General features: G+C 38.8%; 1 protein-coding gene across 1 annotated transcript in view; it reads right to left on the bottom strand.

The window, feature by feature from the left end:
• The window catches only part of LOC114474868 (calsyntenin-2-like), a 356008-nt gene that overhangs the window by 130173 nt on the left and 209682 nt on the right, over positions 1-16153 (bottom strand). The window contains exon 3 of the mRNA XM_028465442.1: positions 5783-5978. Within this exon, the coding sequence (XP_028321243.1) occupies positions 5783-5978 (196 nt within the window). The remainder of the gene's footprint in view (positions 1-5782; positions 5979-16153) is intronic.

Genomic DNA, 16153 nt, shown 5'->3' with positions numbered 1-16153 from the left:
TCTCCTACTATCAGTATTTTATCAGAACTGAGGACTAAGTTTGATATAAACTCAGAGAATTCTGATAGAAATTCAGAATAAGGGCCTGGAGGACGGTAAATTATCGCAAATAAGACTGGCTGGCAGGTTTTTGATTCGATATGAGATAAATTTAGAACCAGGCTTTCAAAGGAAGTGTAACTGGCCTTTGGTTTAGGATAGATTAGGAGAGAGGAATGATAAATAGCTGCTACACCACCTCCACGGCCTATGTCTCGTGGCATATGAGTATTTAAATGACTGGGAGGAGTGGCTTCATTTAAACTAACATATTCATCTTGATACAGCCATGTTTCAGTTAAACAGAATAAATCAAAGTTATTTTCTGAGATAAGGTCATTTACTAGTAGAGATTTGGATCTCAGTGATCTAATATTTAATAGAGCACATCTAATGGTTTTATGTTTTGGTGTTTCTAGATTTGAGATTTTAATTTTTTTCAGATTTTTATAATTGATAGCTCTTTTATTTGATTTTATGTTAAAATCATTGTGAAATATGGGTCGGGGGACTGACACCGTCTCCATAAAATAATATTCATCACCATCACAACAGTTGTCATGGCGATGAACACAGCTATCCTGATAGCAATGGGAGGGAAACTGTCCTAAGGCAAGCGCAGAGGGGCGTGGAGGACTCCCCCTCTGTAACATGGTCTCATTCATGAGATGTCATAACAGTGACTGTGCCATGTTTTCTGATAGTAGAGATGCTCCCTCCAAAGTAGGATGGATTCCATCTCTTCCTATCAGGTTCGGTTTTCCCCAGAAGGATCTCCAATTATCAATGAAGCCCACCTCGTTTTCTGGACACCACCTCGATAGCCAGCGGTTAAATGATGACATGCGGCTATACATGTCATATCTGTTAAAGATAAACTCACTATGGAATTTCATCTCTACACATGTATTTGAAGCATTAGGAGGGATAAACTTTGTTTTAAAATGTAATTATAGCAGCGTAAGGCTTCCAGTTAAGCTCTTCAATGTTCACAAACAATTATTATTATGTTAGTCTTTAGTTCACAAACACAATTTCTCACCTCACAAGTATTATATATGGAATAATAAGGATATTTGTTTTAAACGCAAAACTATTTTCTTTAAAAAAAAATAGGTTTGTATTCTTCATGTACATCAACTCTTTAACAAAAAAGTCATCACCTATTCATATAGCAAATTTCTCAACGTTTTCAACTTTCCAGTTTTGCCCAAAGAATTTGCTGTTGTAAAGGATGCTGTCCCCTCCGTGTGAAAATGTTACTGTATGTACATTGAGTTATAAAACTAACAATGAAAGTATAAGAGAGCTTATCATTAGGGAGACCATCAGTAAACCAGCATCTGTTTTTGTTTGGAACAATGCTTTTATGGACTGGAACTATGTTTGGCTATTGCCTAGAAAATACTTTGTAACCAATAAGATTTAAGAGGTATGCCTGAAAATTTTACATCGATGTTACCCTGCCAACAGTATTATTTCAAAATTTCGCCCAAATATAGATCCTCGGTGCTCTTTTTGTCATAATGCTGAAGAATCAATCACCCATGTTTTTTGCTCAAATGTTCTGGAATGACATTGTGAATGGAAAGCTTAATGTGAACGTACAATTTGATTAAAAAAAGAAGTCATTTTTGGTGTTCATGGAAAAAAAATCCTCCAAAAAAATCCTTTATTGTAAACTTGATCCTAATATTGGCAAAATACCAAATACACTGTCCTAAATTTTCCAATCAGAAACCTAAATTCATAGTATTCCAATCACTTTTATCCTCATACATAATCACTTTAAAACGCTTAGCTTTAGCATTAGCTTGATTTCTAGCTTCAAATGCTGCATTCTCAGTGGTGTGGTGGTTTCTTTTGACGAATGAGGTAACGTTATGTCCATCAGGACTTATTTCCGCATTACAGGAATTACAAATTACGATTCTTTGCTCTCTTTTTTTTTTGTATTACTGCCAAACTGCCAACATGCTAAGCTAACCCTGCCTCCGTGACTTGTTACTCCGTGACTCCTGTGTAGCAGAGGCATGCACACGCAGGCATATGCACACATGAGCTGGTGGGCGGGTCTGTCAGTCTTCTCACAGCAGAAGGAGACAGAGGCTGACTTTATGACCAACTTAGACCTTTGCAGAGGTTAAAAAGATCAGCGGAAAAGATCGGTTTCATATGCAAGGATCGGCCGATCGCCGGTGCATCCTTAATTATAAAGTACATTTTTCATAATTCTGCTCCTTTGAATTAGTGTGTCTGAAGCCAACTATCACAATATTTTCTCACAAAGCAACTAAAATAGCAGAAATTGAACATATTTGTTTTTCTTCCAAGATAATGCATGCACTTAAAGTGTGACGCATTGATTCAGCTGTGCTGTGCATAAACAGACGAGTGCATCCACTTTCAAATGCAAAGGCATTCTGACAGAATATTCTAACTGAGACAGAGGCTCTGACAGAAGGGAGCACGGTATCATACTGAGAGATTTCTCTGCAGCAGCCAGAGGACGGAGACACCCAGTGACGAGTAAGGCAGCAAGTGAGCAGAAAGAGAGAAAATTTTCTTCATCCTGTGTCACTCGTGATCCTCTCTCCTGTCCTCTTAAGAGGCTAATTGTCTTGACTTCCTTCATTTTCTACTGTTGACACGTCATGTATAATATGAGCTCAGCCTTAGGCAATTCTCCTTCTTCCCTGTTAGCCTTCCCCCAAAGTCATTGCGAGCAAGCTAGCAGCACGACAAAAAATGCCAGCCTCATCCTGTCAGAAAAGAAGGGAAGAGGACAGGCCTTTTTAAAGTTTCCCAAACTTCACTTCCCCTCAAATGCTGGGATGTGGGAATGAGCCACACCAGATGATTGAACATTCAGTCAGAGTTTGAGAATTTTCTTTTCTCTGCCTTTTTGTCTCATTCTCTTATTTAAAGTCATGGCTGTAGGCTCATTATTACTCTACTTATCAACCAACACCTGTAATGATTTTAGTTTAACTACAGGCAACTGACAACTTATAGAGTTTACATATCTTTTATTATTTCCTGAATTCATCTCAAAACACACACACACACACACACACACACACACACACACACACACACACACACACACACACACGCACACACACACACACACACACACACACACACACACACACACACACACACACAAAACTAGTAGTTTTGTAAAGTCTTCAAGTTCAAGGTTTAATGTTACAGTTAGTCTTGATGATAGATTTCTGTGAGAGGTAACTGAGATGCTATTGGAGCAAAGAGCAATTACGGGCAGAAGCTGCTTTCAGGAGAGACAAGTATGACAAATAGATTGTATCTCTTGACCTCCCTAGTACAGTCCACTGGTGTTTGTGGAGGATGGTGTTGCTGTCAAGGCAGTATGTGATCAAACTGTTGACCAGTCACCTTGTCCTTTCAAAACAAAAGTGTTAGCTTGTGAAAGTTTACAAAATGACATAGAGGTCATATTGGGTTTTCACTCGCATAACAGCTTGCATGTGTTTTTTGGTGGTAGGTGAGGGGCTTGGACAAAAAAACAAAAACAAAACAGGAATGATAGAGTCATTTTTTTATGTCAGTGTATGAAAAAATGCTAAATTAGTGAGAGTCTTGAAAATGTCGTTGCATTTGTTATTTTTTTAAATATCAAAGCAACATTAAATGGGTTAAACATGATGCCCTAGGATTTTTGAGGAAGGATTACAGTGAAGGAGGAGATGCAAGCTACTGACAGGATGATTTAAAATACTATACTGTAAGTTTGGGTTAAGTTAACCTAAGTTATTTTACCAGTGGCAGGGAGTGTATTTACACCAAGGCATTCAATATTGTCCAGTGTAAGTACCATCATGATGTCATCATTATTGTTATATTTTGCAGTAAAAAGAAGGGAAATTAAAAACCATCTACAAAACCGACTGGACACCATCACACAAATATATAAGATTAAAGTGTATTTAAACTCCTACTGGACCATAAATGTTAGTGATTTTTAACACATAATGTAGAATAAAAGGAGATGTGTCCAAATAAGCCCTGAATATACAGATCACCTTTATTGTCATTGATGTCCTGTATATACAGGAAATGCTGTCTCTGCTTTTATCCCAATATTAAGCAGTGGGTAACCACAGTATGGCACCCAGGGAATAGTTAGGGTTAACTGGCCAAAACGTACCCTTTTTTTGACTGGTGCACCCAGAACAGCCGTCATTACCCCCATTCTATCCAGTCTTCATTGGCTTCCAGTCAAATTTATAAATAACATTTACTTACTTATTTAGCCTTTGGTTACAAGCCCATATCTTTAAGAATTAGGCCACAGATGTTGAATGTTGTCGTAGCAAAACAATTTATTTGGAAGTTTATGCTAAAATGAGTCAAATTAAGTTTAGAAATACAACCAAAGATACTTAACGGTGCCAAATAAAGGAGTTTTCTCAGATACCTCCATTAACAATCCTAACTCTACCCATTCCAAGTTCTTTCCTTTATCAATTGTCCTGTCCTTTTCTTGCTTAGTTAGGGTGGCAAACCTCAGGTTCATAACTTAATGTATGTAATCTTTTTTTATTGGTGGGCTATAGTGAACCCACCCTTGTTTCTCTGTGTGTGAGTAATAGTACCTTTATATCAACCAATGAACTCTCTTGTTGATGTCTGTATGATTATAGCTGTATGTTATTACAGCTGAATGGATGTGGACATGTTAATAAGTGCGTAATTAACACCTAGCCCTATTCTGTGTACGATATGTGGATCTTTTATTTTTTTTTCATCTGTTAATGTATATTCAACTTCAGAAATCTGCAATGGATTTTGTTACTTTTCATCAAAACTCATTCAGTAATTTTCTCAGGTATTTTTGAATAATCCATGAGGAAAGTATTTTTGTCATAGTATTTTTGTTTTTGCAGCTTGAACCTCGCTGCGGCTGTGAACTTCTGCTGGAATTGACATTTGGTAACCCCCTTTCACATACATTATAATGGCTTTTCACATGCACTGCTGCTCTTGCTTTTATTTGTTCCCACACACATGCAAATAAAAAATACAGGAGAAGGTTAAAATCAACGTTATCATAGCAGTTGCTTGTCCCTTACTGCAGTAATCTGTGACAGTATAACCGTGATATACTGTCACGGTTTACAGTTACATGTTTTTTGTATACTGATTACGTAATGCTGTTACTTGTAATCCGTGACTCCCCAAGCCTGCTAATACAGAGCGACTGCAAGTAGGAATCATGTGATCATGTATCGACTAGTCAGCCTGGACACAAAGCGCCATAACCCTTGCTGTGGGCATGTCTTTGCTTTGACATTGCTTTTACCGAGAGTCATGAAGTAAAAGCAATGTCAAAACGCAAATGGAAAAGACAAAGACAAAACAGAAAAAAGTAATGACAAAATGGAAAACGCAAAAATAAAATGGAAAAAGAATATGACTACATTTCTGTATTTTTTAATTATTGGTTATCTTTATATTTGCACATTATTATTATTGATTCTCTTTATATTTCCAAATTTGTATTATTGATTGTCTTTATATTTCCACATGCATTTCCTTTTAATGTTGGCACTCCTGTGATTCCATAACCGATGTCTCCACCATAATGAATAGTGAGAGCAGGTCATAGTTTTTTTTTTTTTGTTGAAATCAATTTGTTGGATATTAAGAGAAACTCCCTGGTGTTGTACACTGTCATTCTCATGGTGTCTGTTTCACTCACTTGTGTGACTTCTTGCCCTCTGTGCCTCCTGGGCCTGAACCACAGTCATGAGCCTGGATGATAAAGGTGTACTCCTTCTGCAGCTCACAGTCTATCAGTCTGCGCGCCCTCAGCTGGCCTTCGCCAGAGGTACCGTTTAGCACAACTGCCTCGAAAGGAGCCTCCAGCCCATGGATGTTGAATGCACAGATCTCTCCTAGAAGGTAGATAGGGGGTGAGGTAAGGAAGAGGAAAAAGGAAGCAGAAATATTTGTTATAACTATCTGTCTTATGGTCACTTATGTGAAATATTAATATTAGATCAATTGATTGTTCAAAGATAAAGTTTTGGAAAATTGTCAAAGATACATTTTTAATCACACAGTAAAAACACAGTATCCATGTTTATATTATCTTTAAACTGTTCATTTCATGCCTGCAGTGTTCAAACTAATTAATTAATGGAATGGTAGAAGATTATTGGGTTTAATCTCTGGGAAATGTCACATCTGAATCCAGTATGAACATTAAGTGCCAATGTAATAATTATTTCAACATAGTATGGGTTGTACAATAAATCATATATATCTAAAATGGTTGTTCAAAGTTTGTTTGAGGTGTGAATACATTAAAAAGAAAATAATATGACTTAATCATAATTGTACTTAATCATGAATAACAATATCTTGTGTATTGTAAATAACACACTGAGGGGCAGATTCACTAAGATCTGAAATAAAGGGTGGTAAACCAAGTGAGTCCCTAAATCCTCACCTGCTGTGAGGAATTCACTAAGATTTCAGCAATGATTAGCGAGCATGTAGAAGTGGTGGAGACCGCCCCATTTAAATGAGCGTTTTACTCGTTCAGTGTGGAGACGTGAGTGCACAGAAGCACACAGTTTTATTTGAGGAAGTTAAATTGGAGGCCGATGGACTTCTCTGTCTGCTAAACATACATTTAATAAACTAAAAATATTTTTCCCCCTAATTTAATGTGGCTGCTCCGTCAGGTCCTGTAACTTTGCTCTGATCAGTCCATGAAAAATAGACAGAAGCTCACTGGAGCTGTGTGTCCGAGGCAATATCCACGGAGGTCCGCGCACAGCGACCCTCTGGCTCTGCACCGCAGCGGACACACATGTACCGGACTCCACACAGACTTCAGGCATCCAGCTTTTTCTCTCCCTCACACACACTTTACTCACTCTGCATTTTCTCATTCAGTGAATGTTAATATTGACTATTGTTTTATTTGAATTATTTTCTTATACTAGAAAGGTTAACTGGAACCTTTTTGTCCATCTCCCCTGTGTTTTGTCTAAACATTTACTGCAGCGGATCTTTGCGTGTGTTTGCACCTGCTTCTCAGTCATACTGTTTTCCTGTGCTAAAACAATCACTGCAAACCGTTCCAGATTTTATTGATTGCATTGTGCCTATTGCATTAATTTATTTGCATGTCCTCTTCCCATGGAAACGCACTAAATGAATTGAGGGTGCATTGTGATGTGGAGCAGCCTCGCACTCCTGATTCCCTGGGGTTTGTACGGCTTATTATTGCGTGGAGTGATGTTTGTACACGTTATAATATCCCTAAACCTTTAGTGAATCCGCCCCTGAATCATCAAGTTATTGCAAATTGCATTTATTCTTAAACAGTTACATTTGTTAAGGCGAACAAAAAAGTTAATAAACAATTGAAAATGCAGAGTGTAGCATGCAGACTTCAAAGTTTTCAGCTTTGTTAAAGGCCAGACTGCTCCTACTATAAATCATTTTTATACATACCAGTATATATATATATATTAGAGATAACCAAGGCAGTCCATTATTTTAAATAAATGCATCTGTTGAGAACATTCTATTTTCAGGGAGGAGTTGAGACGGGCTCTGGGTGTTAAGGAGGTACTTCCAGATAATTGGTCAACTACAGCTAATGTGATTAGAGAAACAAGTTAAAGAGTGCTATGTGTGTCATCTGGAAGGAAAGTAGAACGGGAGACTTGGTGGTGGAATGAGGAAGTGCAGGAGGGCATACAGAGAAAGAGGTTAGCAAAGAAGTGAGACACTACGAGGACTGAAGAGCAAAGAGGAGTCACGGCAGATGCAGCGTAAGGTGAAGGTAGAGGTGACAAAGGCCAAACAAAGGGTGCAAGATGACTAGTATGATTTGAAACTGCAGCTCTGAGTTCTTGGCGTGACACCATCACTTATACTGCTGCTCTGAGCTACAGTCTGATCCTGGTTGCTTGTATTTACATGCAACTGGAGCTGCTCTTCTCTTCTTAACGCCACCTACAAAACAGCAGAGTTGGAACTGTCAGCCCCTGCGGTCACATATTTTTTTGGCTCACGGATTTTGTTTAATAAATTTTGATAAACAAAACACAAAATCCTTTTAAGGAACTGCAAGAGTGAAAAAGAGAAACCAATTCTAGCGTGAAGCTTTTGAACTCAATTGAGCACACATACAACTATGCACGTCTTTGTTTACAGTTTAACTGGTGCTGAGGAGGACATTGCATTGAGTTACTGTGGATTCAAATGAATGGCTGAAAGTCAACCTTCTAGGGAGATGTGAACACAATCTAATTAAACCCAACATAAGCAGTAGACAAGAGGAAAACAACAGAGCTGAGAGTTAGCTGACATTTATTAGCTGCAACAAATAAAGTGGCCCCTTTGTAAACTTAAAGACGGTACATTTTGTTTTTGGACATCCCCTTTGTGCAGTTCCTTGTTGGATTTCAGGACATCACTTAACACAGGGTCTCACACTGTGACCCATGACAGCTAATTGTGCTTATATCACTTAAACTAACAGCAAAGACTAAATTGGATTCCCAAAGAGCTTTGTGAGCACGTTGCTCCTGGCAAATTCTGATAAGAGCAACTTTATTTTCTCTTGCTTTCTCTACCCTTTTTATCAGTAATAATTCCCCACCCACCCCACGCCCTTCTTCACAATTCAGGGGGAAGCATTCTGAAATAACAATTTGCCTCCAGAGGAGCTGTGAACATAAAAGATGAAAATAGAGAAGAAAGAGAAACATTGGGGGAAAAGATCTGGGAAGAAAAGGCTGCACCCGTTCCTCCCTCAATCAATTATTTTTCTACATTGCCTGAACCGTTACCTATTACAGCTTAATGGTCCCCGATGCTACGGACAACGATAGCACAGGAAATCATCACTATGGCCTTGAACAAATGGTGTGTGATGAGCAGTAACCGAAGATGCAACAGTCGTGTGGTCTGTATAAAAAGTGCACATAACAGGCAAATAGAAAACCCATCACAGAGGGAGCAAGGAATAAATCCTGAATATAAAGAAAGAAGTGCTGACGTTTCCCACATGTCACATGCATGGAAGCAGATGACCCATTATCCTACAGTGAAGAATTTGTAGATCATAGATGAGAAAGATGGGGATCAAGGTACATTTTTACTTTTAAGTATTTTTAAGATGCAGAAAACACAGACTCATCTACTGAGTTTTTTTTTTTTTTTTTTTAAACTTACCTTGGTGGTTGCTTAAGAACAGATAGCATGGCTAACTTGTGAATGCTATAATTGCTGCTAGACTGTCTGTCTCTCAACCAAATATGACCTTTAACGCAATACTAGAAATGTGTGAATATGGCCATCATTATTGATTTCACCAGAAGAAATGTCTTGGCTATTGACCAATGCTTCAATTATGACACAGATTTATATGATTTGAAACCATTATGTCAAGTACTTAATATTTTGATGCCTTTTAAAAGGTCTTTTGATCATAGAATTGGGTTAAAATACAGATTTGCCAAATGTGTTGTAAATTGATATAATCATCTAAGCTTTCAGTGCATATATTACATCTAGTTCATACTTAGAGAGTATCAGTGACGTGCTGTGAGAACTAGGGTTGGGTAGGCAGGGCGTTGCAAATCGAGACCACCAATGTCGACACCAATGACAATTCCATATGTTTCGGCTGGCAAATGTTAATCTGACAAAAAAATCAAGATCGTAAAACACCATTAAAGAAACTTAAACAATTATTCAGTAGCAGCCTCCATACTCTCCCAACAAGATATATCTCATGACACAGCAACGCATCCGTTGTTTGTGTTGGAAACACAGAAACATGGAGAAAATGACAACAACAACTGAGAACAGTCTCAGTGAGGCGCATCCACAAAGCCAATCCTTCCTTTTGTACCATTCACTGTGGAAAGTACCAACAATTTTCTGACCTTTCCTTTGCTGAATAATAATAATAATAATAATAGCTCAGGTGTTGGTCTCACATCTTTTAAATACTGTTGTTTTACCTCAAAAGAAAGTGTCTTTATTGTCTCTAGCACTGTCATCCTGACTGTAGTGTTATCCCGCCCACTAGCTTGAAAACGTAGCAGCGGCCATGCTGTATCAATTCATTAATGCACTATGAACGTACGTATAGCATTTAGCATAGCACGGCTATGTCCAAAGGCAGCATAGAGAGCTGCCTTTTTTACTTAAATGGTTTTCATATAGGGGAACTGACCGCGCATGCACAAACACATATACACACAGGCTATGAGGGCCAGACGCACAGAGCAACAATATATATATATATATATATATATATAGGCAACTAGTATATAGAAATAAATAGAGTAGATATGCAGTATATTTATACTTTTATATTAAAACTTCCTGGTGATAAGAGTTGAGACAACCTTGGCTTTAGCCTTGGCTGGCTGGGGAGCCGAAAGGGAGATAAGCAATGTGATTTGATACAGGCTATGTCAATTTCCAATAGCCTTCTGTCCTGGGTCTCTCTGCTGTAATCCAATGAATGGCCTAGTTTCCACTTCCAAGCCGGGTCTCCAACTTCTCCCAGTTGTTATCCATAACGCGTAGACGATCCAAAAGCAGCTTTTGCTTGCTTTTGATATCGATCAACACATGAGTCTGAGTGTTCAGAGCCCTGCTACATCCTTCAGAAATCACTGGCAGCTTTTCCAAAACAGTCGCCAGCGTAGTACGGACTTTTCGATAGATTAGGAAGCCACCAGCTCCGATCAGCAGCATGCCTACTATCATTATTCCAATCATGTAGATGTCCTCCACGTCTTCCACGGAAAGGATGGACAGACACACAACTCGCCACTTGTTCCAAGGGTCAAGGGTGTATCCAGCCGCAAACGTCCCGCTTGGACATGCGGGTTTTTTCGTCGAAAAAATCTGATCGATAGCACTGAGAGACCATATGCTACTCTTCTGCCTCTTTCTATTTATCTATCTACAGTAATTCTCAACACGTGTGGCTTCATGAGTCACTCTACATATGAGCTAGTTATGAAAGAAATTGTGAAAACTGTGACATTTCTAAAAAAAATAATTAAAACATTTTACCATTTAAACTTGATAGACAGTATTATGACAATAGGGCTACTTTAAAAAAGGAGTCCGTCAAACACGTGAATTGCACTGAACAGTGACATAATTACCAACCTCAATCTCAATCTGAATAAAATTGATGGTTTTTACTAAATCTACATGAAATAAAAAAAAAAAAAAAGATTTTCCCAAGGCCCCCTATTTATTCCAAGCAAGTAATTTAAACTCTGAATTAATAGAATTGTGTGAACTATTTCCAGGTTGTAGCATTTGCAATATTTAAAAAAGTGCCAAAAAAAAGGTCTTAATTGGAGTTTTTTTTACAAATATATTTGTATTAAACTTTTTGTGGTTTTGATAATGCAGTATGATAATGAAAATAATATGAATGTTAAATAATGTATAATATTAGATCATTAATGTGTGATTACACAATGACGTACCTGAAGAAATGCCCTCCCTCCCTGCCCACTCTCCAGTGAGCATTGAGGGGGGATTGACCAATCAGAAGGGAGAATTGGAGACGAAACGCTGAGTCGCTTTAGCGCACCAGCTGATGTCATAGGACCAAAACAAAGTCATTGGTCTGGACTGTAAAGGCAGCACGCTGAAGTTTGCCTCCTCAGATTGTTTGAAAGAGGTTGTTAGAGTGATTTATGAACAAAAGGAGTCATGGAGATTGCTTCTCTTTGATTGAATTTAGGTAAATGCTGAGAACTGATGCAGTGGTCAAGCGATTAATATATTTTTACAAAATCTACAATCTGTAAAATGTGACGAAGCAATAAAACAATGAACAACTATATGATCTGTCTCGTAAAAATAAAGAAACACTTGAGATTCTGCGTCAATGAGAAAAACAAAATCAATTTCTTCAGGCACAAACCTGTTTTGCAAAAGACATCTTATCTAAATTATTAGCAGTTTTAGTCATAAGGAAGTGCACTCAGAACTATTGGTGTCAGGCGTCGCACAACAATCGAAGCCTCTAGGGAACTGGCACCGGTCCACACCAGACTGTGTATGAGGACACAGAGCTCATTATCAGTGAAGTCAGCGCTGCTTTACTGGCAAGTCTGTCCTGTGTTTGCAGAGCTGGAAGAGTGTGACAAAATATCAGGAGCAACTACAGCGCCTCAAGGCTTCGAGGTTTTATCTAACCCGACAGAGCATCATTGATGAACCGCTCAGTGCTGAGCGTGTAGACACGCAACTACATCCTAAAAAGGTGTTTTTGCACTCTGGAGCAGAGACACATGCATCAGATGTTTACTGAAGGAAAAGGAAAAGAGTAAAGGAGGGAATATGAGGTGAGGATGAAGCAAAGAAGATGAAGATATAAAGACTGACAGCAAATGATAAGAACACAGCCGCAGCCTTAGGGCAGCTCCAATCTCCCATTGGAAAGTGACCAAAGCCAGGCTGCGCACGCACACACACGCACGCACTCACACACACACACACGCACACACACGCACGCACTCACACACACACGCACACACACACACACGCGCACACACGCACACACACACACACTCAAGCCCGTCAGCTGCTGTAATCAGAGCCGACAAGCCTTTCATCCTCCTACAGTTGTGAATACATAGTGTTTAGACAGGAAATAAATCAGATTACTGAATCTCCCAGTGTTGCTTATCATAGTCTGGACCAGATCATAGTCTGGACCAGGCGTCAGTTTACTTTTTTCAAAAGGTTTGATATCTTCTTATGTTTTCTTGCCATTGTTAGCAAATCAAGCCTATTTACAAAATAGCTGCTGCTACAAGAATTACACAGTTGCCATGATTTAAACATTGTTCTCCAATTTGGATATGGCATTGCATTAAGCAGACTCATAATCTGTTCATTCTAATCTCATCAGAGTTTCCTAAAACACAATCAAACACCCATAAATACATTAATTCATCAATACAAACACAGATACACACACACACGCACACACACACACACACACACACACACACACACACACACACACACACACACACACACACACACACACACACACACACACACACATAATGCAGGTAATGTGACATAGGGTACTGAGAAGCTGCAATAAAAACAATGCAAGAGGGGTGTAGAATGCTGTAATCTCACCAGATAACTGGAATTATTAGGTTGTTTTTTCACCAGAACGTGAAATATTGTAAGCATCATTAGATATTTTAGTCCTTTTGGCTTTGGCCTTGCTTTACTAAATGAAAAACATGGGTGTAGTAGACAATCTAACCATCTAATACAGCTTACATCCTCCTTCATAAACACCTGTCATTATAAAATAATGAAAACAATTGAAGCCCAATAAACTTGTGTTTACTTTGCTCCACCTACCATTGCAGTTAATCTCAGTTATAGATCCCATAAAGATTTGTTTCTTCTGTTATTATGTTTGTAGAATTTAAAGTGTTACATTAGCTTTCAGTATTTATTGGGTTTTTAATATTGTTTTACAATAGCAGGCCATCACAGTAGAAAATCAATAGATCTTTGAAACCTAGTTTACTCACTAACACAAAAAACCCAACAAAGACATGCTTTCTTGAGTTACAAATAAACGTTGAGTGTTCATTGAACTTTAACATCCTTTTGCAACAAAAGAAACCAAAAAAAAACAACAACAACAACTAATACAATCTTTTGGTTTTATGGTTTACTTGCTAACCCAAGTAATTTGGTGAAACCACTAAGCTGATTCAACATGATGGTACATTATTAGGATGAAAGAAGCCAAATTACAGACCTGCAGTGGAAGCCTTTAATGAGTTCACCATTACTACAAAAAAAAGCTATTGTGAAAAAGAAGAAGGAGAAGATTCAGGGCTTTTGCTTTTATTTATTGACATATATGTTTTTACACATACACAAATGTGTTCTCTGCATTTAACCCACCCCTGAGGAGCCCCCTAACCCCCACTGCCAACTGAGGAGCAGTTGGAGTTAGGGGACTTGCTCAACATCCCACAGTCTTGGCCGAGGTGAGACTCGAACCGGTGACCCTCCAATAAAGCCGATTTTTTTTTAATGTTGTGCGTGGCATCGCTGCAATACTTTTTAACTTTTCCAAAAATGAATCGTACAAAGACACATTTGAAAATTAATACATAAGTAACAAATCCACCAGATCTTCCCCTATCCTCTCCCCAGCCATTTCCACCAGCTCTTCTAGGGGAATCTCAGGGATTTCCTAGGTCAGGGTCAGAGATCTAACCTCTCCAGTGTGTCCTATGTCTCCTCCCAGCTGGTCATGTCCAGCACGTTTCCTGAAGGGTCGTATCCCTACCAGATATCCCAACCTCCTCAACTGGCTCTTTTTCACATTGAGGAGCTGCGGTTCTACTCTGAGTCCCTCCCGGATGTGTAAGCGCCTCCCCCAACCTCTAAGTTTGTGCCCAGTCACCCTGCTGATAAAACTTATTTCCCCTATTTATAAAATCATAAAGTAAAGAAAACAAACAATAAAGCTCATAACAATTCATTACATTCACAATTATTTGTTCTTTTGCTCTAATACTAAAAACGATGGTAAAGACAAAGACACTCTCCTTATTCATATACATGTACAATTGTAAAAAAACAGGTTGATAATCCAAAAAATTCCAAAGGTTTTTTTTGTAATGCTAACTAATCTTGTTGCAACTTTCCATCTACCACTCACAGGTTTGTCAATCTGAACATTACCAATGAGCAATGGTGTCCGATCGAACACTAATTTCTCACTGAAGACAGTTCAGGAAACATTTTCTTCTTTTCTCCATTGAGCTTGTGAAGATGATTGGGTGAATATTATGCCTGAAGCATGAAAATATCATCTGGGTGAATCTCACAATTGTTCTGCGGCACATTTTTTTATTTCTGCTCTATGGGGTAATGAGAGTTTGGCAGTTTGTTTGCTTTGCAAATAACAAAAATGTGATTGTGTGCCCATGGTAGATAATACAGTATATATATATATATACATAAAAAAAAAAACTGTGGCTCTGTTTGTCCAGATGTCGCCTATACTTGCATCTTATGCATTGGCTGCACAGAACGTCTCCCTGCCGCTCTGTGCAGCTGACTTTGTTTGGTTTGTTTGACACTCCTTCCTCTTTAACCACAACCAGTAGCTGGCTTTCTCAACCTCTTCTGCTTCCTCCACCATGCCCCACTCTTGCAGCTTGCAGCAGTTGTTTAAATGAGCCCACACTGTAGCTGCGCTCCAGCCTGCTTCTCTGCAGTCTGCAGCCAGATTTAGGTATTGGAGCTTGGGGGCAGCTGACATTCAATTGCACCCAGAGAACGGTCAATTCAATGATTACAAACTGCCTTTGGCTCGAGACCACATCACAACCACCTTAGGGTTGTCTGAAAGTTATCAATTTTATTTGACAAAACTATGATCAATGTGTCCAGCCAAACTTGATACCCCCCCCCCACCTTTATAATGTGCAGGTCAATGATACAAATCTTTAAAAATCAATATTGAATACACAGTATGTTGAAAAATGGTGGTAGAGGGGTCATCTTCTCATCAAGAGGTTGGGGGTTTGATTCCATTCTATAACTGTCTAGGTGTCGAAGTGTCCTTGGGCAAGACACTGAACCCTAAGTTGTTCCCAGTGGTTGACCAGCGCCTTGCATGGCAACTCAGTCCCATTGGTGTGTGAATGGGTGAATAAGTTGATATTGTAAAGCGCTTTGGGACTACTTCAGCGTAGGCATAAAAGCACTATATAAATCAAGTCATTTTACCAAATTCTATATTGTTTTTTTAGCGACATGCTACTGTATGTATGTCTCTGTGTTACCCTGCATTGGACTGGTGCTCTGTCCAGGGTGTTCTCCCGCCTAGTACTCAAAGAAAGTTGAAGATAGGCACCAGCAGACCCCTACAACCCTGAAGAGGAGCATGCTGGTTGCAAAATGGATTGATGTCTCATGCAGACCTTGAAAACAACTGATATAGTGTGTAGGTGAGGGCAAAATATTCTTAGGCCATCTGGCACGAACAGGCAAACTGATA

This window comes from Gouania willdenowi, chromosome 13 (genome assembly GCF_900634775.1).
Source record: "Gouania willdenowi chromosome 13, fGouWil2.1, whole genome shotgun sequence".
NCBI lineage: Eukaryota > Metazoa > Chordata > Actinopteri > Blenniiformes > Gobiesocidae > Gouania > Gouania willdenowi.
This window is presented reverse-complemented; position numbering and strand designations above follow the sequence as displayed.